The 23,522-nt window shown below is 43.2% G+C and overlaps 1 protein-coding gene across 1 annotated transcript in view; it reads right to left on the bottom strand.

The window, feature by feature from the left end:
- Positions 1-4,899: 4,899 nt before the first annotated feature.
- Positions 4,900-23,522, bottom strand: part of NR3C1 (nuclear receptor subfamily 3 group C member 1) — a 73,110-nt gene continuing 54,487 nt past the window's right edge. The window contains exons 6-9 of the mRNA XM_082489939.1: positions 22,245-22,389; positions 12,315-12,445; positions 9,123-9,280; positions 4,900-8,395 (exon numbers count right to left, since the gene is read on the bottom strand). Of these exons, the coding sequence (XP_082346065.1) occupies positions 8,243-8,395; positions 9,123-9,280; positions 12,315-12,445; positions 22,245-22,389 (587 nt within the window). The 3' untranslated portion in view covers positions 4,900-8,242. The remainder of the gene's footprint in view (positions 8,396-9,122; positions 9,281-12,314; positions 12,446-22,244; positions 22,390-23,522) is intronic.

Genomic DNA, 23,522 nt, shown 5'->3' with positions numbered 1-23,522 from the left:
AGAGGAGGCCCCGGAGCTGCTGGGAGGGCTGGAGCCCCTCTGCTGGGAGGACAGGCTGGGAGAGGTGGGGGGGTCAGCCTGGAGAAGAGAAGGCTCCGGGGAGACCTCAGAGCCCCTTCCAGTGCCTAAAGGGGCTCCAGGAGAGCTGGGGAGGGACTTTTTCCAAGGGCACGGAGTGATGGGACGAGAGGGAATGGCTTCAACCTGGAAGAGGGGAGATTTAGGTTAGATATTAGGAAGAATTAGGGTCCCTTCCAACCCAACCCATTCTAAGATGTGTGGGTGCACAGAGGTACGTTTGTGTGTGAATGGCTGTCACTCAAGCCTGACTCCGTCCTTGCCCTCCTTGTCCCCCTGCAGGCAGCAGCTGTGAGCAAAGGGGGTTTGTCGCCATGACTTGTGCGCTCTCCCGACTCAGGGCAGAGGGAACAGGCAGCCGCGCTGTGCCTGGGGTGCAGCCCGGCCCGCTTCATTACAATGAAGAGTGAAAAAAGAAGATGGGGGAAAAAGGGGAGGAAAAAGAAAGGAAGGAGGAAAAAACAACAGAAAGGAGAGGAAAAATGTGTTTAAAAGAGTTTAGAATTGATGCCCTGGCGCTGCTGGGTCTGCTGCTGCCTTGCAGAGGGCACGGGGGTAGCTGAGCCGGCCCCGGCATCCCCAGCGCTGCGGGGCTTTCTCATGGGATGCTATGGAGCGGGTGTTCACGGTCCCGGCGAGCACGAGTCCTTCCCACGGCGGCTGGTGGGACCCGACGGCTCACGGCCGCGCGGGGCAGAGCGGCTGCTGCGGGGCGGTGGGACGACAGCCCCCCAGCATCCCGCTGCCCAGCCCGCTCGTGCTCATTCTCCTTCAAACAAAGAAACATCCCGCTCAAGCCAAAACCAAAAACCTCCCAGCAAGGGTTAGGAAAGGCACAAAAAAAAAAAAAAAAAAAGCAAGTGTGGCTTTTCCATGGTGCAGAGGGAGGCGAAGCTGCGTGTGCAGCAGGCTGGGACGGCATCCAAGTCCCCGCGCTCCGCTCCTCCCACGGTGGCAGCTCCCAGCCATGCCCACGCCGCTCCATTGGGCACAACGGGTCACTTTTTTTGGCGTGTATCACATCAAGCAGAAAGTATAACCCCTGTCCTATCGCATTAGCAACGCAATTAGTGGCCGTATTAGATGCTGCATCAGCAGTTTCCCCTCCATCTTTTCATGTGGTTTGATCTTGAATCAACAGAGTCTATAATTAGAAGGATTCCACTTACTTGTTATTTGTTAAACTTAAAGTTCTCTGTTGTGACCTCAGAGAATATCCTTAATTATGCTCTGGTGCTGTGCCAAACCTATGATGTATTGAATAAGAATATTTACCACCATCACCACTCCTCCAGGTTTGCTTCGGAGCAAGTCTTTATCAGCTGTTCCACGGGCTCGGGCGTTTGGGATCGATGAACTTGTAGTCCCTTTAGAGGATTTCTCCAGTTACCGCTCCCCCGTCACACTTTGACGAGTTGAATATTTACACATTTTTGTTTTAAAATGTACATGCCCTATATAAAATATTTTCAGATTCACTAATATATTACATTATCAGTAATCTTGTTAAGGAAAGGAAAAAAACCTCATTGCCGTGTGACCCTGGCTTGTGACGGGGCTTTATGGGTTTATGGACTTGAAACGGACGGGATCCCCCGCAGCACCTGGGCCTGGGGAGGCCTGGGTACCCTCCAAGGCCTGTCCCCCAACGGGAGCTTGGCAGGAGCACCAGCACTAGCAACGTCTTGGAGCCCGCGCCGGGATAACGAGCAACTGTACAGCCAAGGAGCCTTTTTTCCTGTAAAATCCCTGAACTTGTGCCTTACACAGCAGAACTGCCCGTGCGCCTGGAGCACAACGCAGACTCACGCTGAAGCAGGGGAACGGCCAAGGATAAACCAGCACGTTGTGGGCTGTCCCAGAGGCAAACACCAAGTCAAGAGTGCTCCAGCTGGGGAATCTTAAATGACAGGACTGTAAAAATGGCATTTAATGGCATCTTCTCCAAACCATGCTGAAATTCCATCATTTTATTGGGATAGCATGAACAAAACAAAAATCACAGATTTCATTTTCATGCTGGGTTTCATCCAAATTCCCCGGAAGACGAAGACAGAGCCCAAGCAGGCACTGCAAAATAAAATGTCAATTAAGAGGAGCGCTGCCCGTCTCCCCGCAGCTCAGCGCCACCCCCGTTCCCCCGCAGGGCGGGAGAGCACCGGTCCGCTCCGGACGCGCTCCAAGCAGCGGGCGACGTGGTGGGAAGGGAGGGTGCACGGGGGAGACGCACAAAACCTGCAGCGAAACGGGCTCTTTTTTTGTCCTGCTCGTTTTACAGATGCTTTCAATGCAAACAATTTTGTCAACGCCAATAGGACAAATCAGATTTTGGGTGGAACAGGAGGACACCCAGTAAGTGATGTACTCTGCCATGAAGTGTATTGGCGACTGTGAGTGGGTGCTCGAGCCATAAAGCAGTTATCTTAATATCTGATGTATCTCCTTAAAGCATCTTTTCATAATTGTTAAACAAATTAATGTAGTAGATCATAAATCCCGTTCCTGTATCGCCTCGGACCGCAATCTACATTCACCTCACCTGAAATGGACCAAAGCGAAATTTATGTAAGCCTTTGTTTTAATTGCAAACAATTCAAAGAAATCGTTCCCTGCTGGAAAGTTGGCATTTTCTCTCGCTATTAAATGAGATTTTTATTATAGCACGAATCTCACACTGCTATTCAATGGGGGCACAGGCATGAGCTGCGTTAAGGAAAAAAAAAATCAGCAGTTTTATTTACGGGTGGTTTGAAGACTAAGTTGCTTTTTAAAAACCCAAGTGGCCGCATGGCAGGCGCTCGGCGGCAGCGGTGGTAGTTTCGAGGCTGAGACCTTCTGGACACGGAGGGTGGTGGCGTTACCGCCCACCCACAGCCAGAGGTATTTTTCAGCATCGCTAATTTAGGAAATACTTTTTCACAAGTTTGGTTAAATTCCGCTTTTGGAAAGTTATGACCTTGTTACGCAGGGTCCCGTCCCGCTGCCCAAGGGCAGTTTAACCCCTTGCACTGGCGTCCCAACCCCGTCCCCCGTCCCCCAGCCCCGCTTTTGGGCCTCCCACTGCTTCGCAAGGCTGGCGGGGGGCTCTGCGCCGCACCCCCGCTCTCCCCGCGTCAGACAAGTGCCCCGAACTGACACCTCCGCATCACGCAATCACACGACGCCCCCCAAACCCCCAACCCCCCAGAGCACCCTTCAACACACCCCCCGCCCCCAAAGGGAGGGTGCAAGGGCACGCGAGGGACAGCCAGCCCCGGTGACTCCCGACGGGGACGGGGACTGGTGCCCACCCCGCCGCGCCGCCGTCCTCCCATTACTGCAATCAGTGCAAGTTTGGGCTGCTCCGCGGGTTGACGTTCTGCCCCACAAGGCGGAAGGCAGAGGCGCAGGGCAAACGTGCGGCTGTACAACCCGCACACCCCGTACGCGGTGCCGCGTTCTATTTGACTTCTATCACTGACTGTCCGGCATCCGGCACCTGCCTTGGTCAGAAGCTTTTCTCAACATTCTGACAAGTATCAAACGGTTAACAAGTATTGCAATAACAAAATTAATTTTAAATATTTTTTTTTTTTTCTAAATACACCTTGTGTTGTTTTTCTTAGTTTAATTGTCCTGGCAGCTTTAGGGCCATCTGCCTGGCGTGTGCACAAGGCCGTTCGCTCAGACGCACAGACCTGATCTTCATTTGATTACAGAAGTGGTACGGATTCCCCTCCGGAAAACGGACGATATGAATGGAATGGCAAATCTGGCCAGGTTCGGGATATGCAAGTAATGATTTCCAATTAAATTGTTAATCTGAACTTAATTATCAGAAATTCTCCCGCTCTAGAACTTAATTACAGCAGCAATCAGCTTTAGTCTAAATAATTTTTGCATATGAAGTGAATAAATAAAGCAACATAAATGAACCGACTCAGTTGTCAGAACCGATCCTTTCTGGGTACACAGCAACAACTCTACAAAAGCATTTTGGAGCCATTTAATGAAAAAAGCAGAATTTTATTATATGGTTTCCGTCCATTATTCGGCATTGCTGTAAATGGCTCACATTTACTGCAACTTCTGTACAGATGTGTGGCTTTGTATTACCAGAACAGCAAATTTAAATGAAAAAATAAATGTTCAACAATTCCACACAAGCTTTTACAGTCCAACATTTCACTGAGTAGGTGAAAACTACAGACTTGTTACTACAGAATTATTCAGCATGAATAAAAAACTACAACTTTTATTTTTAAACAGGAGTCACTGGTTTAATTTTTTTATGCTGTTTAAAATTACTGTGATAAAAATAATGATTTTTTTTTTTTTTAATAATGCCATACACCGGTATGATATAGGATTTGTCCCCAGTATATATCTTTTGTTTAATATACAAAATAGAATAATGACACATCGCTGACTTTATGCTGTTATGCGAGTTAGTTTGGAGGTGGGGGATATTTTCATACACACAGCCTTTCATCAGAAAATGAGCGCCTCTCGCCGGTTAGAGAGGCCCTAAGCCTTTCCTGAAAATTTGGTTCCTATGTGACATCGATGGCTCAGCAACACCTGGTTGCGGACTGGACTAAGGGTTGAGCTCAACTAGGGTATATAATGCACACAGTCTTTTAAAAATCTCACGCTAAGGTATGACCCTGAAGTCCTCACTCGCTGAAGTTCGGCTACGGGAAACAGGATTTCGCTGACGATCATCCAGGCACTTCCTCCTGTTTTCTACCTTTTTCTGTGAAAATGGCGAGGTCATTTTTCGGCTTCGATTGGCACCTACTCCCAGCCCTCCCTCCCTCCCTCCCTCCCTCCCAGCTGCGAAGCTCCCCCTGAGCCCTCGGGTGCCGCGGGCGATGCCCAGGCTGTGCGGGGCCGGCAGCGGCTCCTCTCCATCCCGCTCCCTGGCTGCTCCAGCTAAGGCCGTTCCTGGCGCTTGGCGTGTGCGAGTCCCACCCCGCAGACGCGCGTGTCCTGAGCTGCCGGCGGCGGCCGTCCCTCGCTCGGATGCATGCACTTTGTGATAAGGCACTGAAGAGACGGAGTCAGAATTCTCCCTGCTTTATCCAGAGTGCAGATACTACCCACTGCTACAAGGACTACGGATACACGGAACACGGACTTCTCACTGCTTACTAAAGCACTACATAGTTTTCATTGTGAAGTTTAAAACTTAACAGCACGTACAGAACAATTGCTTTCTTCTAACATCACAGTTTCCTTTTTTTTTTTTTCCTTAAATCCATAAACTAAGAATTAATATACAGGCATATGGACAGAAAGGGGGTAGAGAGCCTCTCTTCTACGCTATCGCTTCTCTCGAGGTGGCGGTCATTTGTTCATGTTCACTATAGTTATTTTCTGCTGGCAAAAAAAAGAAAGTTTTGTATCTTTGTGTATACAAATGCACACGCGCTCACACCCACACACACTCACTCCTCCACGCAAGCCCAAATTGAGGTATCTGGGGATGCAATTTTTAAAATCAATTCTCTAAAGAACGAACAGTTTTCCTTTTAAGAGCCCACCTGAAACCACCCAGTACGAAACTCCTATCTGTATCTCAAATGGGTCGCGGGAATATTTTCATTGAGTTGGCTTGGAACTTGTCATTAAAATACTGAACTTTACCTTAACTGTTACAAAACGTACATATCCTTTACAGATCAAAGAGAAGAGAATGATTACTTTTTTTTTATTAAAGATGATATTTTACTCCAAAGTACTGAATATAGTATCTTTTTTTAATAGGTATAACATTCAAAAAGAGATTTAAGAAAGGATGAAAATTTAGTTTCCTATTCCACTCGGAAACAAACTTCTGCTGAACAATAGAAACATACTAGTGTATTGTGAACAACCTATGCGCTATATTTACATATTGCTGGTACCTGTATGCGTATTATTGCCAAATTTTTCGAGCTGTTTTTGCTGTGGTATGTGAGGCTGTATATGAAATTAACCCCGCGTGTTCGGAGGTGTAGGTATGCATGTGCACACACGCATCTTGCCGGCTTACATTTTTTGCAGCGGAGGTCTGATTTAGCAATGAATCGTGAATGGTAACCGACCATACAGATAGGAGTATTCCATCCAAGCTCCCGCTTGAAGTTTTACACAGTGATTTGATAAACATAAAATCAACCCCAAACGCATCCACTGAACACAGGTTTTCCTTTCCAAACCCAGTACTTCTTTGGATACTAAACACCGATGCCCTCAGTACTACCTCCAGACAAACCACAACTCGTACAGGTTACCATTCAGCACATTTGTGACCCCTACAAAAAATATAATTACATGTATCATGATAAAGCAATCTGTCATCTAAAAATCATCCTTATTATACACTATACAAGCTATTTTACAATCATTTAATAAATTGCTTTTAAAGCTGCAGTAGCCCTTCCCTTCTTTTCTCAGATCAGCGAATATACCGATTATACATATTTGAAACTATAACTAAATATAAAAATATATTAGGTTTTGTATTTCATCAGATGATCTTTCTCATTTCTATTACACAAATAATCTGGCCACGTTGAGTAAAAATCAAATTTTAGAGTGGCTTAGTAAATATTTAAATTTTGAGATACAGAAAATTGTTAAGGTGCACGTAGAAAAAGGCTACTACAGCTTCTAAACGTTTTAAAATATAGTTATCAATGGCAACAAGGAGAAATTCACAGGACCTATGGTAATTTTATGGCACGCTAGTAAGTCGGTATGAAGGGATGCAGCCTTACAAAGACAGAAAGTTTGACATACGACTCTAAGACCACAAAATCAGTAGCGGAGCTTTGCTGCTGTCCAGGAAAGGGGATGAACCAGTCGGTGACAGGTGGAGACGTGAAAATGGGTCTCTAACCGCACGAGTTTGGAGTCTGTATATCCGGAGTCACGGTCAGCCAGCGCAGCTGCTCTGCTGCCTGCATGACGGTAAACATCTCACTGCAGAAAGGATTTCTAGGATCGATACGAGGAAACAGAACAAACCCAAACCGCTGGGCATAATTACACGCCTGCCTCTCAAGTCAATGGTATTTCTCCATATATACTTGTATGACGATAGATTTGAGTGTATAGAAAATGTGAGTTTCTCCACACAGAAGTAAACTTTTCTTAAGCTATGCATATTTTCCTGAAAATTTCCTGATGGGCAGTCAGGACTGATCTTCTTGGCATCAATGCAGCCCATGACTCTCATAGTTATGGCTGTTGCATTATATGCAAAAATCAGGCTTGTTTTTTTCAATATATAAAATAACCTGCTCATTTACATCCAGTTAGGACTAGGTTAATTTTCTATGAATCTGCATATCCAACAGTTTTGCACGTATACCAAAAGTATTTGTTTCATTCGCATCTATTTAAATTAGATTTGAGAGTGTTCTCCCACCCACCCTGGCCCTTAAAAAATGCCAAATTTTTATGGTCACTTTGACAGTTGAAAGCTATTAGGTTAGAAAAGCCCAACCCATTTTCACATGAATATACTCAAGGATTAATGTCTAGAGGTCATTTAGGAAAGCTACGAGCTGCCCCACCTTAAAAAACCAGCTGTACAATAGGCATCTTGAAGTATTACAAAAAAATTATGTAAGAAAAAATGAACAAGCCTAGTTCACGGTATATAAAGTTAAAGGAAATTGCTAAAACCAGACAGTAATAGCTATAAAAGGCACAACTTCCCTTTTCTGATATACACTTGTAAACTTTCTTCAGGTTACATGCATAAACCAAAATGCTACCTTAACTTTAAAAAAAAAAAAAATCCAAAACACTTTACTAAAAAAAAAAAAAAAAGCCTAGAAAATTGTCTCCAGCCAACTGCAGAAATTAATTAGCAGAATGTTCGTAACACAGCCTCAGATCTTGTCACCGGTGGTTTTGATGCATCCATGGATGTTGCACGAGGGGAGAGAGATAATTTCTGACAAATAAGATTTACTTTCCTTTCCTTTCTCCCCAGGTATTTACCAAATGTGAGAAATCCGCTGCTTCTATAGCCTAAATCTTGGCCCTCTGTAAACCACATGTAGTGCATAATTACAAAAGAAACACCGCTGCAAGGACAAAATTAACAAGTTCTGTAGGTTTTTTCTTTACAAAAAAAAAAAGCTATCATTTGACGTTTTCTTAAGGCAACCCTTTTGTATTAAGGCAGTCACTTTTGATGAAATAAGAGCTTCTTGATATTTCCATTTGAATATTTTGGTATCTGATTGCTGATGATTTCTGCCAACATTTCTGGGAACTCAATACTCATGGATTTATCCAAAAATGTCTGGAAGCAAAAGCTCAGAAGATTTTCAACCACCTACAAGTGACAAAGCAAAGAATTACTTTCACACGAACACATACAGAAGAACTATTAACCTACATCCTTCCCCCTTCCTGACTTCTTGCAGCGCCGGCCAGACGTGCATAGTTATCCTCATTTTAATTAGTAAGTCTTGTATCCGGCATTCTGATATAAACCGAGTGAACAGCTCATGCAAGGTCTTCACAAATACTGAAGAGATCACATATCAATTCCCATTCTAGCATATAACAAACACAGATATGGATAAGCTTAGTAAGATCTTTCCAGGTGCTTGGAACACTAGCAAGAAAAAAAAATAATTTTGAGGTCTCCAAGTTTCCCTCACCTCATCCAGCTTAAACACCACTGCACTGCTTTGTACCGTACGCACAGAGTACATACCGCAAAAAGAGACAGCCTGAATTCTGAAATTCCTTGCAAAATGAGACCACTAATACTAAAAATAGTACTGATGCATTATTTTAACACGATTTTAAGCATTCCATGGATTCTTGAATAGTTCGTCATTAATTGCTGCGGAGTCCACTGCAAAAGTGGTCTGAGAGCACCACGTTCGCCTCTTCCCATTAGCTGTCAGCTAGCCGGTAGGGCAGCATGAGCGCCTCCCCCCCCCCCCCCCCCAACATTTATCACTTTAAATTAGAAAAAGGGATAGAGGAGATTACTGCCATATCCCCAAACATTTATCTGGAACGCCTACAGCATTCGTCTCAGAACTTACATCATGCATAGAGTCCAACAGTTTAGTCAGTTGATAAAATCGCTGCCAGTTCTGGCTTGAGTTCCCTTCTCTCTTCACTATGGCCTTTCCCAGCTCTTTAATGTATGTCATACGGATTTCTTCAAACAGAGATTGACTCTTCAGGCCTTCCTTAGGAACTGTAACATTGATATGAACCTTTAAGACATTATACATCTATGAACTGCATCATTATTTAAGTTCTCTTACATTAGTTATACAAAAATGACCGAAAGAAAAAGGACTTAAAGTTAATGAAATGACAGCTGAGAGACAACAAAAGAGAGCGGAAAGTGAGACGGATGACTCATTGAACAAACAGCATAGGACTGTTGGCAAAAGAAAAAAAAAAAAAAAAAAAAAACCACACAAAACAAAAACCCCAAAGGTAACCCAACAAGAAACAGAGGGAAGGGAACCGGACCATGGCAGCAACAACACTAAGCCGGGGAAGCGCCTTGATGAAGAACCAGCAGGGCTGGAGCGCCTGTGTTCTCAATGTCTGGGGAAACATGACATTGGAAAGATTCCATAAAAATTCTGTGTGCCAAAAGAAGACAAGGATAGGATCACAGGATGGCCTGGCTCCGAAGGGACCTTGAAAGATCATCTAGTTCCAACCCCCCTGATGTGGATCAAATAACATGTCCAGGCAAGGCAGTAACAGAGACTGGACAACAAACTGACCGCCCGAGCCAGGGAGGACTCGGGTCTCAGCAGAGCTTCTTGGAATAGGGATGGGATGCCAAGAAAGCGCTGGCTGGCCGAGGAGTCCTGGGTTACAAACTCAATTCCATGTTCAGTCCCTGTGCCTATATTCTCCTACTAGGATGGTCCTTCCAGAGGCCAAGGACTAGTAAGTAAATTGGGACAAATCAAGCATAGGTTGACCACACTCCAGTGGTCCTTAAGATGTTTGACTTGAAGCCTTTGATTATCTTGGTGAAGTGAATGGAAAGAGCTGAAGAGAGAGAAAAGAGAGAGCTGAGACAAAGCCGACTGAAAGCAAGAGAGGAGGAAAGAGGCCACCAAAGCACGCTCCTTCCTTCACAAATCCACCCTCACTACACTGTCAGCATCTGTGAGATGTCGGAGTGAAGTCTCTTATCTGCCGTGTCGACACAGGAGATGACAACATGTCAACTGCTGCTTGAATAATTTAAATAGAAAAGGTCTGTGAGCTACATCTCTGTGTGAGCTACGTGTCTAGACTGTGTGGGGTTCCTGTTTCTCCTTCCCTTCTTCCTCCTTCGCTTGGAAAACTTACACAGACACACAATAAACAAATTAAAATTGTGAAGTCATGGATTAAAAAGCTATACAAATTTCAGCTATTCAATTTTCAGAAGTCCCACAATGTACGACTTACACAATGTATGTACTCGAAAAGAAATGTGAAAATATATTGTCTTTCATTGTAAATATAACAAAGAGGCCTCTGCTGGTTAACGCCAGTGCTCGCTGTACTCCACTTCTGAATGGGCTTAACTCTACGAGTGTAGTCTCTTCCCCATTTCTGCCATGGAAACTCCGGTAAGGAAAATTGGCCTACACCACATCCAAAACACTTGAGGAATTTTCGGGAGAGATTTCAGAAACTGCTTTAAATCTGCAGTCTCGGGGAAGTTTAAAGTTCCTATGAAGCCCACGGCAGAGTGGAGCTGAGCTTCCTCTGAAAAGAGCCCTTGTCCCCGTGGTGGGCCGGCAGGCGAGGCTGCGCTGGTCCCTGCCAGCCCGCCCGGGGAGGAGCTGGGACGGCAGTGCACTGCGCCCGACACCTCTCCTGCCCGCACCCGCCGACCGGCACTTCCCAGTGCCTGCAGCGCCGGCTTACGAGATCCTCCTCCTTTCATTCTGGAAACAGCCCAAAACTACAAAGTTCCCATCTGTTTATGAGAATTAACGCTATTATTCACTGGAAATATTGAAGATAAGGAATGTTCGAACCCTTGGTGTAATGAACTGTTTACACTTTTAAAAATATTTACTTTTCATCACGTAGAAGTACTATGCTGAAAAATCTTTACTTGCATTGTTGCTCTTACTGACACTGTTACAGCATCCTGGCACACCTGTCACTGCACTAAAACAAAAATAACCTTCTGTCAAGCAGAAGCAGCAAAGGCTCCAGGAAAACTACGGTCACTGCCCGAGATGCAGCTCTGAGTCCCGCGGGACCGTGGGTGTTGGTGCGACGGCCGTGGGACGGGATGGCTCCGGGACGCAGAGCGGTGCGAGGCGAGGTGCCCGGCTCACGCCTACTCACGGCACACACGCACACAGGCTCCGTACTGCTGCGAGTCCCTGGACTGCAATGGGGGCAGGGTTACAGCCGAGCCCCCGCGGGGTCTGCAGCCCTACCGCGCACCGAGAGGAAAAGATCACTGGGTACCGATGAGTATGAATACGGGGTGAAAATAACGTTGTAAAAGTTATTTACGCCATGTCTCATATTAGTGTATTTCTGTATATTCTAATAGGACTATTTTGACACCGTACTTTGACCTTCCATGCAGTACAGACAACAGAACTTTACTGAGCTGTGACCCGTTTTAACTACAGCGTATCCTATTGAAAGCCATAAAAGCCATCATGTAGTATATATCTATATTCCATGTAATATAAATCTATCCTGCGATATCTATCATAAATCTACCATATACTTTTTAAATGCAGATGCAAAAAGCTGTATTTGTATTTAATAGTTTTAAAATAACTTCTGGAGGAGTCTGATAACCTTTTTGGGGGAAACTACTTCACCACATCAGAACTTCCTCACAGGTGGTGGTGGTTTTGGGGATATTTTTGGTTGGTTGAGTTTCCAGTATTTTATGGGCATGAAGTTATAGGTTTGCCCATTTCTTTGGGTCCTGAACTACTCAACGAGTTTGTGATTTATATATTTTTGAAGAATTTTAAATTGCAATTCTGAGTTAGGCCTCTGTTGGAGTTGCGAAGTTTTGAACGCAATCCATATCATCTTAGCATGAATGTCTCTTATCTGCTAAAAGCAGAACTTCCTTCACTACCCCTATACAGTCAGGTGCCAAGAAGCACATTTTGACTTTTATTTGCTATCAGACACCTAACAGAATTTTAAACTACACATACACACCCATAATATAGGCAAGTTAAACTTACATAGTTCACATAGGTATTTAACTGTTCACCTACTTGTAGAGAGGAGAAGCAACGTCTTCATGCAGAGATACTCTTCATATGAGACTTGAAGCCGTGACAGCTCTCGAGCAACCATAAGCATATGCTTGCATTGTTCATACATACACGGTAGATTCATTCTCTGCCTGAGAAATAAGAGCATAAAAGTTAGTTAAATGCCTAGATATCTAAAAGTTCCAAATCTAAGTTTTTCCATGCTTCATTCAAGAGCAGCGGGGGTTGTAGAGGCAGATGATAAGTATGTGATCTATCTCACAGCAAAATTACGTTTGTTTTTTCTCCAGTGAACCCATTCAGGGCGATTGCCTTGGCCACCACTTATAACCACTGGCCTAGAACTGGAGCATGACGTATGCAATCCCAGCGTTATAATGGAAGCCTGTCTTTACCAAGGACTGATCACTGAGCTCTGTTATCAACAGCCAACACACCAGTTCAGCACAAACTTCACATAAAAGTCAAGTTCACTCATTGTGGGATAAAGTTCTTGAAGTCTGGCAATCCCAAAGTATTTAATCTGTATAAAGAAACATGATGGTGTACTACACTGGAGAGAAGATTTCTCCAGTTCTTTCAAGACTTTGGAGAAGCCCACCTAAATTGAATACATTATTTGCTCACCAGTGATAGCATCAACTTTCCCTAATTTCTCAATTTTCAAAGTGACTTTAAGCTTTTCCTATCCTTTTACGTTCTTAAAGCGACGCTTAGTATTGCAATTAAATTTCATTACCTTTGTACAGTAATAATAAGGTTTCTAACCATAAATGGAAAGCCATGTTGACAACCAAAGGAAAATATGGGAAAGCACTTACGTGGAATACATAATGTTTGTCATTCTGATTCATCTATTCTTTTCATTTTTTCTATTTTAATGAAACCCTGCATCAAGACAGGAACTCCTCCTTTTATCTAGCACCTCACCTGACGCAACAATCCTCTTTACACGTGCTTTTATAGCTGGTGACTGTGAATACGGCAGGATTACAGTTTTGGGTGGGAAATGAACAAGAACAACAGATTAATTCTGAAAAGTGTAAGGTAGACTTATGCTTTTCCATGTAAACTTTTGTAGAGAAAAAGATAGGTAAAATAGTACGTTTCAAATGCAATGACTACACAGTCTCTCTACAGCGATGCTAGCAATTTATTTTGCGTTAATGATGCGTCACCTTTTCCAAGACATCGCCTGTTCAGTATTATAATCTAAACAAAGACACAGACAAAATTGAATCCCAGTATAAGTCAAGAGTAAGATTTGGTTACGGAACACCACCAATCCCTCCAAAGCTGCTATCATTTTTCAGTTCTCCCTGCCGCTGCCCGGCAAGAGAATTATATAATGTACCCTCACAAGCATCCCGAGAAACCCTCAGTGAGAACAAGGAGAAACACGCACCTTTCGCAAGGTGCAAAACCCTAAGAATAATGGGAATTCAGATGGGTTTTGAAAGACAGAAAGAAACACAAGCTGTTGAAGCTGCATTAAAAGCAAATCAAGCACAAGTCTGAACCCCGCCATTTCCAAATGCAGGCTGTTGGGCAATTCCTTCCGCGTGTAACAGGACCACGCGTGGCACTGCCTTAATGGTACCTGCAGCTATACGCATGCGTGCACACACGTGAACCTAGAAACACTGGCACTACGGCAGCCTTCGATAATCAAGGAGTAACAGCGGGAATACAAAGCGCACACAAGGTAAGCTGCAGGAAACAGGAGTAGCGTAAGATGTTCAGTTGTTGGATGTTTCTCAGGGCGCTTGACACAAAGCCACTGTTTGGCCATTTGGCAAATTCTCTCCTAACCCCTCTGGCTTGTATCAAAGGGCATCTCACATATTTCAAATTGAGTAATTTAAACACATTGTAAGACAGGGCTCAGCAGTTTTCCTCGTGTAAAACTATTACCATTTCTGGGCAGAAGGTTAAAATAAACATTATGAAATGGGTCAGCCTGTCATTTATTTCTATCTACTGTAAACGCAATCATCACCACAAGTCTGAGAATCTATATGAAGACGTGTGGATTTTTGGTAATAGCAAGGCTACGCAAATCGCAGTTCTCAAAAAATGAGAGTAAAACACAGCCCCCCTCTGTCAGAGAAGTCGGAGTGCGCAGATGAGCGCTGCACTATGCCCTGGAGGGCAGCGGGTCCAGGCTGCGTCAGAACAACAGGGAAGCTGATTCACTGCGTAGTCCTTAATGCTGGCGAAGGGTCTGGGAAGAGGTCCCAGACACTCCCCCCGCAGATCTCCTGGCCAGAGTGATCAGATGATCTCAGCGCGGAGGGAGGCTGCCCGAGGATCTGGGTCGAGTCACGGACCAAAGACCCAGCGAAGAGCGGGGCTGCAGGGCTCTTTCCTCTCTCCCTGCTTGGTTTCACTGGTACCCCTCCCCAGAGAGGGCATTTAGCAACGTTATGAATTAATTTACCCACACGTAAACCAGATATAATACTCAACCTAGGTACTATACTTAGCTAATGAAAATAGATACTATACTTAGCGATGACATCACACACGGTTTCTCCTTAGCAGAAGCTGTCTGCAGAACCATACTGACGTCGTGCAGCCTTTAGGAACAGCTCTGGTGCTCACCAGGGCTGGTATCACATGGAAGCAGGACGGTCTGGCAGCTGCCTGCGCCCCACGAAGGGAGGCAGAGCCAGCGCCGCGGCCGGGGAGCACCAGGGGGCTGCCAGGGACACGGGCGCACCGCAGCAGTCCAGTGCCTTTGCGGTTATTGCCACATTGGGACAGAGCTGACTAACGGCATTTTATCACTTTTGAAGTGATCCTGCTTTAGTGATCGTAAATCTAGTCCGATTTGAATCCCCTTCTTGTTCAATAAGTATCCAATATTCCTCTGCTTTGGTAACCAGCTGCCTCACGCGAGTCGGGCAGTAGCCCGAAGTTTCAGCTCAGTGAAGGCCCATGTAATGTGCACGGGATGTACATACGCATCCTGTGTGGGATGCATGTTGATGATAAAAGCATGCGATGATTTTCAACACTGCTGTGAGTCATTCAGTTCAGCTAAGTCTATAAAAGAATACAAATCAGTAAACAAGATGCTCGTATTCTGAAAAACAGATGATACTGACTCCACAGAATGAGTTACAAAAGAATGTTCAGAAAAAATTCTGGGAATAAGAGAACTGATAAAACATTGCTTATAAAACTGTAATCACTTGTTATTTTCTATCCAAATAACACCAATGCAGACATTCTTTATGACCTATGACAATATAAGGACAAATGAGACCAAGGAGTTGACCTCAAACCTAAGAAGAGCAAAGAGCTAAGAAGGCAAGCATGCAAACACAGTCAAAATCCTAAGACACGGGACTTCCAAGAACTTCCTTCTAAAGCTAGGCAGCAATTAAATGGCATTTGCTACTTGGTGAACACAACTGTGCATTAGTTATGGTTGCTCACTGTAATTTCGTGTACGTTGTGACATAACTGGACATAAAGCTGACATAGCAATAGTGCCAGTTCCAACAAAAGCATGTTTCGAATCACAAACTGTGGAAACAGTTATACAATACTACAAAATCACAGGTTCATACAATTTCCAAATACTAAATGATGGTGTAAAGCCCAAGATTTATGAAGCTGCCAAACTTTTCAACAACTCTGAGGGTTTTTGTGTGTGTGTGTGTGTGTGTGTGTGTGTGTGTGTATTAAAATACATATATATAAAATTGCCAGCTGGTATAGACATACCTCCACGAAAAAAATATTTTTCTTTTTTTGAAACGTTAAATGATGATTTTACTGAACAGTCACACACTAAACCATTAAAGTATATTATTTCTATTCAGAAACAAAATATAGAAATGTAAATCTAAAATATTTTCCAAAGCCTTAAAATAACTTCAAATACATTGTTGTCCCTCTCTTGATGAAGACTCCCCTCTCCCCCCCACCTCTTTGGAGACAAGAACCTGTCAATACCTGCCCTGAAGTTTTCCCCTGTGCAGAGAATTAGCTGGGGAAGGAAATACGGGTTCTCCATGCTGGAGGAGTTAAGGTGTGCCCATGCAATGCAGCAGCAGCTCTTCCACTGTCTGAAGTGGAAGCAGGACGGGGCAGTAATTGCCATCCAACAGATTATTGACTGTAAGGGAGCACTCAATGTTCCATTTCCCTGCCCAGGTTTGCCAGCGCCAGCTCTTCAGGGCTGAGCCCTCCCTGGAGGCTCAGGCAGGAACTGGCCAAGGGACCACCGCGAACTTGGTGGGGCGAGCACTGGCAGCACGCTGCTCGGACTGCCCCAGCTCCAGCTCCCACCAGCTGGCTCCTCCCAGGGAGAGAGAGGCTTTCACTTCCAGACCTGGATCAACTGGAATAGCCAGGAGTTCAGAAAAGTCAGAGGCAGGAAGAACGAAGTGATTTGTACTCTTGCAGAAATGACAGCTGGACCTGCAGAAACTCATCACTCCTTTTGGGTTTTGTTGACAAGCAAATTAAAAGTTTAATTGTACAGATGCAGCATAAGTGCATGAAGTGAAACCAATGCTATGGATACATATGGTGAACCTTTTTGCATTCAACAAATGCTATGGGAAATAGCCTGGAGAAGAGAAGATTCCGGAAAGACCTTACAGCAGCTTTCCAGTATCTGACTGGCACCTATAAGAAGGCTGGAGAGGGACTTCCTACAAGGGCATGGAGTGATAGGATGAGGGAGAATGGCTTCAAACAGGAAGAGGGGAGATTGAGATGGAAGAAATTCTTTGCTCTGAGGGTGGTCCCAACAGCAGAAGGACCCGGAGCTGATGGAGCGAGGCCAGAGGAAGCCCCGGAGATGCTGGGAGGGCTGGAGCCCCTCTGCTGGGAGGACAGGCTGGGAGAGGTGGGGGGGTCAGCCTGGAGAAGAGAAGGCTCCGGGGAGACCTCAGAGCCCCTTCCAGTGCCTAAAGGGGCTCCAGGAGAGCTGGGGGGGGACTCTGGGTCAGGGAGGGGAGCCATGGGACGAGGGGGAATGGTTTTACACTAGAAGAGGGGGGATTGAGATGAGATCTGAGGAAGAAATTCTCGGCTGTGGGGGCGGTGAGCCCCTGGCGCAGGGTGCCCCGAGGAGCTGTGGCTGCCCCATCCCTGGAGGGGTTCAAGGCCGGGTTGGACGGGGCTGGGAGCGACCTGGGCTGGGGGAGGTGGCCCTGCCCAGGGCAGGGGGTGGGACTGGATGGTCTTTAAGGTCCCTTTTCCAACCCAAACCGGTCTATGTTTCTATGAAATACTTTATTTTCATACCACAGCAACCCTACCCAACCCTATCAGACATATTAACTTAGGATATCCAATATGTGATAAACATTATTCAAATACATTGGATGGTTTTCTTTGTTTTTGTGTCCTCCCCAATAAACGATAGGAATACAGACATAAAAATGGAATATTCAATTTTTAGGAGAAGTCTGGTCAAATGACTAGGCTGCCAGTTTAAGACTTAAGAACAGAGTTTAATTCTCTTTTCTGCCACAGTCTGCATCGATGATACTCGGAAAATTCAATTATGGAGGAATCTACAATGGTACTAATGAATAGTGGCATTCAGCACTACCGCAGCTAAAGCTACCTGAGCACTAAGCAAAACAAATCCACTATTTCTGGGAAGCTTTTTGTGCATTCACGGTAAGACATTTATAAATGCTACAGACCTGCTAGCTGAAAATGAAGCATGACAAATGTCTGAACAGGCTGGACAGGTTCTTTACGTACAGCCCAGTTACACATAGTTGCCTGAGAAGTGTCGACATGAGCCACTGGATCTTCCTACTCCATGTAAGTAAGTAGTAACTACACAGGAATAATACTGGGCAGGGCTGGTGCAAGGATAAATGCACGGAAGACTGATGTTGCTCAGATGCTTGAGCAGATACATGTCACTAAAGAAAGTCTTGTTATTCCCATAAAGAATTCGGTCTTAAAAAAATATTCTGCAGTTATGTCTATTTAAATCACCAAGGCTTGGAGAACCCTTCAAAGATAGTTTCTCTTCCTGAAGCCAAAAGACACTGAATTGTACCAAATAGGAGGACTAGTCTTTAAAGCTCAGAAACGGAATGAAATAAATGGTTTCTAGAAACCCATATAAAACCCAAAGAAAATGAAAATAGAAGCAATGGCTCTCATCTATGCAATACAGCTAACACAGCGGAAGGCACTGTCCCCTCTGGTGCTGTGTGTTACTCCCCCTGCCCCCGGGGACATCAGCTATGCAACCTGAGCTCGCAGCAGCAGACAGAAGGTGTTACTGCCTTTGCCACCGCTCCTCAATAACTTATCCTGCATTCACATCCCTGAATATCCACCCGTGTTATGCTGTGGCAAGCTACGGGTAACGGTGGCACAAAGGAACTGGCTTCAGACTAACTCTAGTTTATTGCTGTAATGAAGATATAAAGGAATGTAAAGAAATAATGTGATTATAAGATGCTTGCCTGTTGCATTTCTCGATTTACATTGTATGTAATAACACGTACACTTTTCTTATGATCGTTCTGAGGGTCAACTCTTTCTAAGTAAAATTAATGGATTTCTTTCTGTCAAAAGCAGGCTAAATATGTTTTAAAAATCATACTAACTGAATATGTGTAATTCCATATGCATAATGAGATGTTTATCACTTATAGCATAATGGGATATATACAATTTTGTTTGACGCATAAGCTCAAATTACACAACAGAACTGAAAACCCATCCACGCGAATGGTTGCCACTGTTTTGTAAGGCTGAAGTAATACAGGTCTGCATGGAGGGCTCGTGAGGCTTGGAAGTTTTTGCCAACTCCTCAACTTGTTTATACTTCTATTTAAGAAAAAACAGTACATCATCAATCTAAATGCTTGAAGAGACGCCAAGACCTCATGGAATTATTGTATTCTAACACAGTATGGGTAAAGACATGTAATTTTGTTCCAGTCCTCTACTCAAATAATGCTTCGAAACTGCAATTAATAGATACGAAGTCAGAACAAATTCTTAGTTACAAATGAAAAAAGTTCACATAAAGAACAGATCTATAGAAATGTCATCTGCAGATCTCAAAAATTACAAGTTTGAACAACTTCTACCTCTTTATCTGTATGCAGAAATTTGAAACTACTGAACAGGAAGCCAAAAATCTGATGCAGACAGCTTCACTTAACTGTAAAAATGACCATGATCCCAGACAATCAAAAAGCAGGTTCTGACTCTGGTCCACACACAAACACCTACGGGTGACTGCATTTAGTGGAATCAAGCTTTAAAACTCATGAGGAAAAATCACTTTATTTCTATTATTTCAGAGAATTCACTGTAATATTATGAAATATTACAATTGTTTTTAGAATTATCATATGACAGAGTTGTTTTGACTTTTAGAGGATGCTTATTCCTCTACCTTGGACCTGTTTCTAGCATAACTAAAAGATTAAGCAAGTTTTGGGGTGTGTGGGTAAGAAGTGGGATGGAGTTGTCTGGGTGAAGGATCACTAAGATGCGTACGAGAAAGTAGCACTGAATAAACCCCAAACCGTATTTTAGGAGAACGTACTGCAGTACTGTCTTTTGAGCAATGTATCAAGCAGAGAGAGCGGGGACACCTGACCATTAAAATCTAGGTGCATTTCTTCCTTCAGGTCCATGATGTCTCTCTTGTCCCACCCAGCATTCCAGCACCAGCAGTGCTTCCCCGTGGCACTGCCCCTCTGGCTTCCCCTGCGGTACTGCGCTTCACAAGCTTCTTATAACTCATGCAGTGCTTTTATGTATTATTCAGTATTTGTCATGTTTAACTCAGGGGTGGCTGTATTTTATTGATGAATGGTAGATAAAAAGTTACGACCAGAGAGAGTTTGATGGGGAACTTGGAGCACACTGGAGAAGAAATTGCAGTTCTCTCTGTCTACATATTTTATTGAAAACAAGCGTCATTTTGATAAACAATTTATGTACCAAAACTGTAAGTAGAATGAATTTGAGAATTAATATTTAGTATCATAGGATTACTCTTGCAGGATTTTTTTTTTAAGAGTATCGACACATAATTAGCTGTAAAGCTCTGTGGTTTTGACCCATTGATAAAACAGCAGGAGACCTCTGACTTACGGCAAATTAGATGTTATTATGCTTATTTGTGACACCACCAATTATTTCAATTCCACCACATGGAGACTATTTTACTCCAGAGACATATTCTAAGAACTAATAAACATAAGTAAACAGATGGGTGCTCACCCATCATCTGCTCCTCACCTTTTTTAAAAAAATTATTACTATAAAGAAATGACTACAGTTTATAAAAGCCTGGACCAATATTTACACTGAAAAAAATAAAGGGAATAAATAAACATGAAAAAGAAACAGTCTGAAATGTAAGCGACTATTCTCATAGAAAATGTAACAATTAATATACTTTTGTTAAACAGAGAAAAGATTTGGGAGATCTGATACTGAAGAGCAATAGGAACAAAAAAAAGACTACTGTCCCAAGGCATGCCAAAGGGATTATGGCCACCATTTTAAAGACAGGAAAACAGAGACATGAATAAAACCTTGTCACTTGCATCACTTTTTAAATTATTGTCAGTGAAACTGTGACGCTAAAAAAGCTTTGTGATTGTATGTGTCAAAGGCCCTGTGTAATCGTATTTATTAGCTTTAGTCCCCACAAATGGACTATGTCATTTCATGAAAAAAGAAATGGCAAATCCATAGTGATCGCATCGTATTAATTGGAATCTGTAGATGGGTAAACTAGGTTTGGAATGGCTCTGGCCAGCGATCCCAAAGATTTACATCTACAGAATATTTTCAGCAACTAATTCAGAACACAGGCAAAATGCCTTGATAGGCTTTATGAATACATCTATCATCTCTGGAATTGCAAGACAAAGATCACTTGAAAAGTTTGTTACAGGCTACGCAGACACTCTTCCACTTGCTTGAAGAAGTGGCTTTTTAAAATATGAGCTGAAGGACACAATTGCTGAAATGGCTTCAAAGTAAAAGGTAGGAGAGCGTGACAGTCCATCGGGACCAATTCCCGAGCACATCCCTACAGGAGAGGCTTTGAGACGGAGTATTTGCTCTCCGGACTGGAGGCAGAAAGGCATAACCTAACCTGATCTGCTATTCCACCTTTGAAATAGTCTATGGAAAGTAATATAACTATGCATATTTCTGCACAACATGTTTATCCCTGCTGCATCTCAAATTGAGCCTTCTGCTCATCACCTCAACGATCCTGACTTCCCTCCTCCACTCTTCTACAACACACAACTATTGCACAACACGAGGCTGAAAAATACAATGACAATTATGCACGGTGCAAGAAAAGAGATGGCCAAACATTCTAGCAAATTCATTTTTTCTTGAAAATTGATAACAAAGTTCAACAAGAACAAAAAAATCAGACTTAAGTTTTTCCATTTGTAACCTTGTCTTTTTAGCCAGGTTTTAATCAGGCTGAGATATAAATGTTTAACTGATCCAGAACCCAGTGGAACTGATACCACCACACTATCACTTTTATACAATAAACATACAGAACATTATGCAATTTGCCAAACTTTTCTCTCCATCCGAGCCGTATTTTTAGTTTCAACAGTGTTGGCTCTGATAAAATGAATGATTATAATGAATGGTACAGGAACAGCTACAACATGGAACATTTTAGTACAAACACCTCCCACAAAACCTTCTTGATATAAATACACTTAATATCTAAAATACCTTTCTTCCGTTTGACTTATTTAAAAACTAAGAAATCTGCTAAAAGAAAAACAAGTGGCAAATGACAGACTGATTTGTGATCTCTGCAAGAACTTGCTACCCAGTGACGAACCTCTCAAGTGCAAAACCCAGAAACACTGCCTGGAGTCTAGCATCGCCCTGAGAAACCTGGAAAATGACTCACGTCTTACTTACTCGTTAATGATCAGGTCTGGTGCAAAGCATAGGAGATTTCCATTTGATTGTTTGTATGATCTCCATCCTAAGGCAAATGCCATTAGGAACATCCATGAGTACTGCAGAAGGGTCATTTGGTCATCCAGATGTAAATTTCGGAAACCTGGAAAAATAAAAATTGAGGTGTGACATTACTGGTTGCCAAAAAGTACAGACAAACCTCCCATAACTTGGAAAAGGACCATGGTTGTCATCAGTGCAACTTCTGTATTACCAATGTAGATTACCACTTTAGAAGTGTATTTGATAACAATTTCGCTAACTGTGCTGACTGTACCTGAAATAACATTTCTTGCCCTATTACAATCATCTGATTCAGTCAAGTATTTTAGATTAGATTTTTGGTGAAAGAAAAACAGAAATTAGAACAATAAGAGGTTTCTTGTGAGTAAGTTCTTGCTGGATGAAAAAAAACGCACATTAAAATGGATGCAAAATTTCAACACCATTTTCCAGCTACTGAAGTTACATTCAAATACTCAGTGTATCCTTAAGGAATCCTTTGGCTATTCAAAATTTTGCATACGTAGAAATTAAGTGTTCATAACCATGGGACTCCAGTTACATCTTCCGGACAATATGACTACACCCAGGACTTGAAAGGTTTGAATGGAAAGCTCCAGTGTAACTCAGCCTTGAGCTGGTCAACCATACAAAACACATGTAACACAGAAAAATAGGCAAGAGGGAGCAACAGGAAGAGTAACTCTTGAACTCTGCATTACACATTATGTTCGCACTTGCATATATACAGTTCAAAATAAACTCTCAACACCCGATCTAAAAAGCCCACGTGCACCCAAAGCCGTGGGCTCTGACAGCCAGGATGTTAGTTACGGTCTGGACGGAGAGAGTACCAGATGGACAAGAATCGACGGGTACTACAGGTACTAAAAGGGGGCGTAATATTAAAAAAAAAAAAGATATCAAAATATATGCATGTGCTTATCTGGAACTGATGGCCAGTTAGATTACAAAAGACAACAATTATATTTAGTATTCACTATAATTCATTGAGCTGTCTTCAAAAAATAACAGTAATTTTTACTTTTTGTGAGAGCGGTCCACTAGACAATAAATGGTTTAATGTCACATTTTGTTCTCATTCAACAACAGCTGTAGACTGAACTTACAAAATATGTATTGCATTAGTTACCATCATTAACTGCTTCTAATCTTCTAAGAATATGTAGCATGAACAGAGCCAATTAAACAATGTGGAAATGTGTAAAATCT

This window comes from Vanellus vanellus (assembly GCF_965231255.1).
Source record: "Vanellus vanellus genome assembly, chromosome: 13".
Taxonomy (NCBI): Eukaryota; Metazoa; Chordata; class Aves; order Charadriiformes; family Charadriidae; genus Vanellus; species Vanellus vanellus.
This window is presented reverse-complemented; position numbering and strand designations above follow the sequence as displayed.